This window comes from Schistocerca gregaria, chromosome 6 (assembly GCF_023897955.1).
Source record: "Schistocerca gregaria isolate iqSchGreg1 chromosome 6, iqSchGreg1.2, whole genome shotgun sequence".
NCBI lineage: Eukaryota > Metazoa > Arthropoda > Insecta > Orthoptera > Acrididae > Schistocerca > Schistocerca gregaria.
Genome location: NC_064925.1, coordinates 275,353,872 through 275,360,254, shown reverse-complemented (window position 1 = coordinate 275,360,254; position 6,383 = coordinate 275,353,872). Strand labels below are relative to the sequence as shown.

General features: G+C 47.8%; 1 protein-coding gene across 1 annotated transcript in view; it reads left to right on the top strand.

Annotated features, from left to right (window-relative positions):
- Positions 1 to 764: 764 nt before the first annotated feature.
- LOC126278849 (caskin-1-like) overlaps positions 765 to 6,383 on the top strand; it is a 67,820-nt gene continuing 62,201 nt past the window's right edge. The window contains exon 1 of the mRNA XM_049979124.1: positions 765 to 4,456. Coding sequence (XP_049835081.1) covers positions 2,259 to 4,456 — 2,198 coding nt within the window. The 5' untranslated portion in view covers positions 765 to 2,258. The remainder of the gene's footprint in view (positions 4,457 to 6,383) is intronic.

Sequence of the window (6,383 nt, the reverse complement as noted above, 5' to 3'; positions counted from 1 at the left end):
CTCCCAAGATTACGTAACGAGAACAAACATTTCAACGACCGGACGGACAGTTCATAATGTTGTGAAAAACATATAATAAAATGACACCAGGGAGTTTTGAATACTGATCGCCCGGTTTACAACCCAACACCGTGACTACTTTTTTTTTCATTTTGTTCGGTATTGTTCGTTGCGTTTGGTCTGGGCGGACGTCACAAGACATCCGTTCAAGTTGATCATTGATTCCTTTACTCAGTATTCTTATTACAGAGGGCGAGCAGCCCTCTGACCGAACACGCCTTTTTAAATCTCATTTTGTTCGTTTTCGTTCGTTGTCTTGCGCCTCGTTGTATCTGCTCGGGGCGGACGTCGCAAGACAACCGTTCGTCGTTGATCCATTAACTCAGTTTTTTCATTACAGAGGGCACCTAACCCTCTGACCGAACACGCTGAGTTATCGTGCCGGCAACTTAACCACGACGCGATGGCTGCTCAATTTCTCTCGATATTGCGCTGTTTTTATTTTGCTTTTTTTCACTGTTCAGTACGCCTTCGTCCTGCTTTCATGCTTGGTCTGTGTTCAGTTTTTAACGGGCTATCCACTGGGTCATCTTACCACTAAATCTCACGGGGTGCGATTTGCTTGTCAGTATTATGATAGTACCCCAAATGACTGCTGACGCGGACAGCTGTAGTGTTCCCGCCGCCAGAACGCGCGCAACTTCCGCCGCCAGTCGACAGAGGGCGACAGCCGCCGAGCTCCCGAGTCGCCACTCTGTGTAGCCAGCGGAGAACCCGTCAGTCGGCTGCGAGCGGTCGAACGCGAAGGACGGGAAGGTGCGTACGGGTGTCCGTAGGCAGAGTGCGCGTGGAGTCGCGAACGCGTTAGTCGGGACGGCGAACTCGCCGCGCGTCCTCTTCACTCCGCTACCCACAAGTCTCGCCCGGAAAGGACCGGCGCTGTGAAGAGCTGGTTGCGTCGCAACCGGCTCGCCCACTGGAAAACACGCATCGGAGTGGCACTTCTCGCAGGCGCGATGGCTTCGTTGACCGTGTGAACTACGAGTGTGTACTTGTAACTGAAAAAAATAAGAGTGAGAGGCAAGATTTTCGACAGACGCGTTAGATGGAGGAGTCGTGTGCTGTCGGCGTGTGAAATTGTTTCCCATGCAGGTGTTGACATGTCAAACACAAACACTTGTTTAGACTTTGATGTAGCATAAATTGTGTGCCGTGGGAACTTATTTAATATACGGAAACAGTGTACTGCAAACAAGGCGTCCTGCCAAGCAACCACGAGGTTCGAAATTTGTGTCATGCAGCAAAGTGTAAGCGCTGTAGTAGGTAATAATCGTTGAAAATCCGTGTCATACGGTGACGCACCAAGACGCTCGTTGGGGATAGTCTAGCCCTGTCGGCTACGTGTTGGGCTAGTACTTTGTGTTCCCTGTCACTTCGCTCGCATTCCGCGAAGCGAGTTGGCGCGGTCTCAGCTGCCAGTGGCAGAAAGATAACGGGCGGCGGTCGTGCGTTCCGTGGCCCGAGACAGTGGGGCGAGGACGGCGGGTAGCGGATTCCGCGGTTGGACATTTTTGCCGCAGCCGTCTTCTCGGCAAGTAGCGTGTGACAGCGGGGCCACCGTACCTGGCAGCAGCATTGTCTCCGAGGCAGTGACGCGCGCATTGCTGTACCCTGTGCATTGTAACTGTGGTGTAATAATAATCACAAGAGACATATTCTTTTGGAATAACTGTTTCACTAGACAGTGCAGTGTCGGTCATAGTTGATTCGAAACAGTGACTTCAAAACTTAATTGGCTTAGTGAAAAGATTTAGAGCATCTTGAACAAGTGGTTGGATTCCCTCTTACTGAGACAGATTGCAACGCGAAGTGCTGAATTTGTGTAACTTGCTACTGTGTTGTGCCCGACGAAGAAAAATTGACATTTTTATGTAGGATAAATAGAACAATTTTCCCACTGCTAATTCTAATGAACCTTGAAATCACTTCAGGTTTGTTGCAAATACTTTGATGTTGCGGCCAGTAACGAATAAAAATATTTTTCTGAGACAGTTCGTCGTAGTAGCAACACCTGTTACTTGTTGCAAGAGGTTGGGAGAAGTAGATACACCTTTATATAAAGCCCGAAGAAGAAAAAGTGTTAGGTGGTAGCTATGTTCGCCGATCCACAGTAGTAGCTGTCCTAAGAAAGGAGTATTGAAGTCGATAGTGTGGTGAGGTCGGTGAACTTACAGTGCATGGAACCGTAGTGCGACGAAATGCTGGTGAGCCCCGCGACTAGCGGTAGGACCGCCGCCCCGCCGCCGGTGCCCCCACGGCCCAACAAGCTGGTGGTGGCTGCTGCGCTCGCGAAGACTCGCGCCGGAGGCGGCACCTTATCGGTACCGACGCGCAAGGCGCCACCCCCACCCGTTCCAGGCGAGCCGGGGGTGGTGCGCGCTGCCGCCGCCAGGCTAGCAGCCGCCGCTGCCTCCGCGTCGCCCACCCCCGAGAGGAAGCTGCTGACCAGGCACTCTGAAGTCAGCGCATCTGGAGCGTCGTTGCCTGCTGCCAGAGTCTGTGACGTGAGGCTGCAGCAGGCTACCCCCATTGGAAGATCCACCGGATCGAGGCAGCAACTGTCCGCACCCAACCCAAAACCCAGTGAAGCTGGACAACAGTCTGCTCCCAGTGGTAAACCTGTGGAAAGACAGCAACACTCCACCCTCAACGGAAGACCTGTGGAGAGGCAGCAACACTCCACCCTCAATGGCAGACTTGTGGAATCGACACAGCAACAGCCCACCACCAGTGGAAGACCTAGTGAGTCCTTCCCTTGTGGAAGACCTGTGGAGTCGGGGCACCAGCAGTCTATCCCCAATGGCAGACTAGTGGAGTGGAGACAGCAACAGTCTGTCCCCAGTGGAAGACAACAGTCTACCCCAAATGGAGGAATTGTGGGAGAGTCCACCACCACCGGAAGGCTCACAGAGGCAGATCAGCAACAATCAATCTCCAATGGAAAACTTTCAGATTCGAATCAGCAGCAGTTGTCTGTCTCCATTGGAAAACCTGCTGAATCGAGACAGCAGCAGTCTGCTCCGCCTCCTGCACTGCCCCGAATTTCCTCAACGAGCAAACCTGTCGAGCTGCGGCAGCAGAAGTCTCATGCACCACCCCCGCCACCTCCAGAGACCAAGTTGATGGACGACGAAATTGCACCTCATACAGAGCAGTGCACGTTTCAGGAACAACCGACACTGCTGCCGTCACTAAAGACTAATATATTCTCTACACAGACCAAGGTCTCTCCTACAAGCATCCTGTCTCACACCTCAGAACAGAGACTACCTTCAAAAGATGCCAAAGAGGTACCGAGACAGCGCTCTCTGTCAGAATTCAGAGGTAAGCCAGAAGAGCCGCTCGAACAGGAACTTAGTGACCAATCACTTCCGCACACTGTAGTTCCAGCACCAAGAAGCAAAGCGGACACCTTAGAGCGGAAATCAGAACAGAAAACACCACCAAAGGACGCCAAAGAGCTGGTCAAGGAAGTCTGTAAACCAAACAGTCGACCAGACAGTGGAGGTGCACAAGATCATACACCACCACTTCTGTCTGAAATCAAGATAGGAGTAAAACCTCAACAGAGTCTAGAGCGGGAAGTTTTACCAGAAGATGACAAAGGTGTGAACTCCGCAGATTCGAACTGTCGTGAAACGTCGCTCTGCAGCCGAGAGTCGAGAGTAAAATCAACATCAGGAGAAAAATCAAGAGAGATAGTCCACACAAGTGGCGTCAAAGGGTTAGTGTCATTGGACCAAATCCCAAAACAAGCACATGAGACTAACTGCACATCTAAACAACTGTCTTTGGCACGAAACGGTATTCTAGTGACGTCAGAAGGAGAATGTTGCACTAGTGAGAGCAAACTTGGGTCTACGGAGATCGGTGGAGTGGAGCAACAGGCAACAGAGAGTAAAGGAACCTCGCAAAAGAGTGCAGTGCAAGACATTTCGGTGGTGCAATCGTATAGCAGTTGTGCTGTTCGCGATGACACCGCCAAAGCGGAACTGTGCAGTTTAACAGTCGTTCTCGGTCCCCGTCAGCTTGCAGAGCGAGATTTGCAAGCCGCGCAGGTAGCTACCAAACTGGATGGCATTAACAAAATTTCGAACGGAGCCGAACCTGGTGAAGTTTCTGAAAGCCAAGAGGAGCGAATGAGTGATGAGCAGTCTAATGGCTGCGTTGAGCTGCGTCACCGGTGCGATTGCCAGGAGCAGCAGCAGCAACAGATAGAGAAGGAACAGAGGAGCCGCTGGAAGACTCCAGCCAACATGTTGCCCACAGGTCAGCACCGCCACCACCCCGCCAGGATTCGCCACGACAGCGACCGGCTCGTCGACGATCTCGTCAACGAACTCAAGACCACAGCCGACCAGCGGCGCATGCTCCAGAACGGCTTCGCGCACGACCAGTACGTATCGACAGGCTGCGCTACTCTCCTGCTTGTTCGTACCTGAATTAAACTTTTTTGTTACGCATAAAATCAAGATTGCTGGCATAGCAATTTAATGTTTGTATTATGAGGGATCCATGTGAGCTATATTGCCATCTTCAAACCATCTGCGAATGTTACATAACATTTATTATTTATTATGATGGTTATTCTTATTTTCGACTATACAAATTTGATACTTACGTCCACACATCATCAGTGGTCGCTGTCATGCTGCATTTTCTTATTGGTTAGATTTATGGTTCTTATGCTACAAGCTGTTTTGTGAATTGTTGATGTTGTTAATCGTTCATTCTCGTATTTTTATATTTTGTAGTTTTATCATCAGATTTTGACGGTCAAAGTTACGTGGTTGCAGTTGCTATGGTGTTTGATGTTGTCGTTTTGAGCTGTATGCTTGATCTTTGAAATCGATGTGTCGGTGGGTAGTTGTTTGCGTCTATACCAGTGATCTCTCTACTGATTGGATGTTGAGCTCTAGCCGTCTGAACGTGCCAGCCAAAAGTGCATGTTTTTCGTTTCTTGCCAAATTACAACATGGCTGCCATGAAATGTCACAAAACACAAAATAAAACTTCTTTTCGATTCTGCTCCCGAATCAGCTTATTACATCACATACAAATGCATGCTTTCATGGCGATATCCGTTACTAAAACATTTTCTGGTTTCAAGCTGCATCAAGTGGTTTACTGCGCTCAAACTTTCAGCAGAGATCTCCTCTGCCATTGTCAAGTGGATGACTCATCCACTTGACAATGGCAGAGGAGATCTCTGCCGAAAGCTCGTGGGCAGTAAACCACTTGACACGGCTTGAAACCCGAGAATGTTTTATTAGCTTATTACATCGCTTATTGATGTAAGGTTCAAAGTCAGAAATATGTAGAGAATTCCTTATCACGTACAAACTGGCGGCTTTTTTTTTTTTTTTCTCGTAACTACAACATGGTGTACTAAGCAGATGACAGAAGTCTGCAGGCATGCCAAAGCTCCAAGCTGTGAGATTGATAACCCTACATCCAGTTGGTGTAAGAGCACAGACATACATTACTAGACTGGCAATGCCGTATACAGTTTCATCAGTGTTACTTTAGTGTAGCAAAAGGGTGGCAAGCGCAAAGAACGTGTAAACAGCTGTTTATTTACTGACAAAACGATCGTAAGAAATGGGGAAAACTTATATAATTATGTTACCTTTAGAAATTTGATGAAATGATTGATACATGCACCGTGTTTGGTTATAATTTCTCCTACAGCAGACGGAAGGTACAGGGAAAGGTAGATGACACAATGCGAAAATCACTAAAAACGTCTTACATATTTAAGATATTGTGCTTTATGTAATCCTAAATAATTACATTGCAGTTTGTCTTATCTAAAATACCGGCAGTGAGCAAACAGTTTATGTAAATTTCAGGGGGTTTCATAAATCTAATATTAACAGACGTAGCTTAATGATGTGTTCTTAACCAGTTTTCATCAACTTTGGCTTTTCTTCTAATAGTATGTTCATTGTGAAAGTGCTCCTATAAGTTGAATGTGCTATTTGTCGTTGATAACAAATGTTCTTTCTTCATTTGAGTGTTCCTACGAAAACTGCGTTCTGCTCTAAACGCGTGTATATGTAACACACGATTTTACAGTGAATGTGTTAACCTCAATCAGTACACAAATATTTGCTCAACTACAGAACTTGATTAGACCACTTCATAAAGGTTACAACGTCATTTGCTTTCAAAAAATGTAGTATTACCATACACCAACTTGCTGATGCCGCCATCTTACCTCACCAAACGTCGAGCTTCAATAAAAGATCCATCTTTGCCGGTCTAGTAATGTGTGTCTGTGGTGTAGAGACTTTTTACCTCCATGTTCAGCGATCACTGCT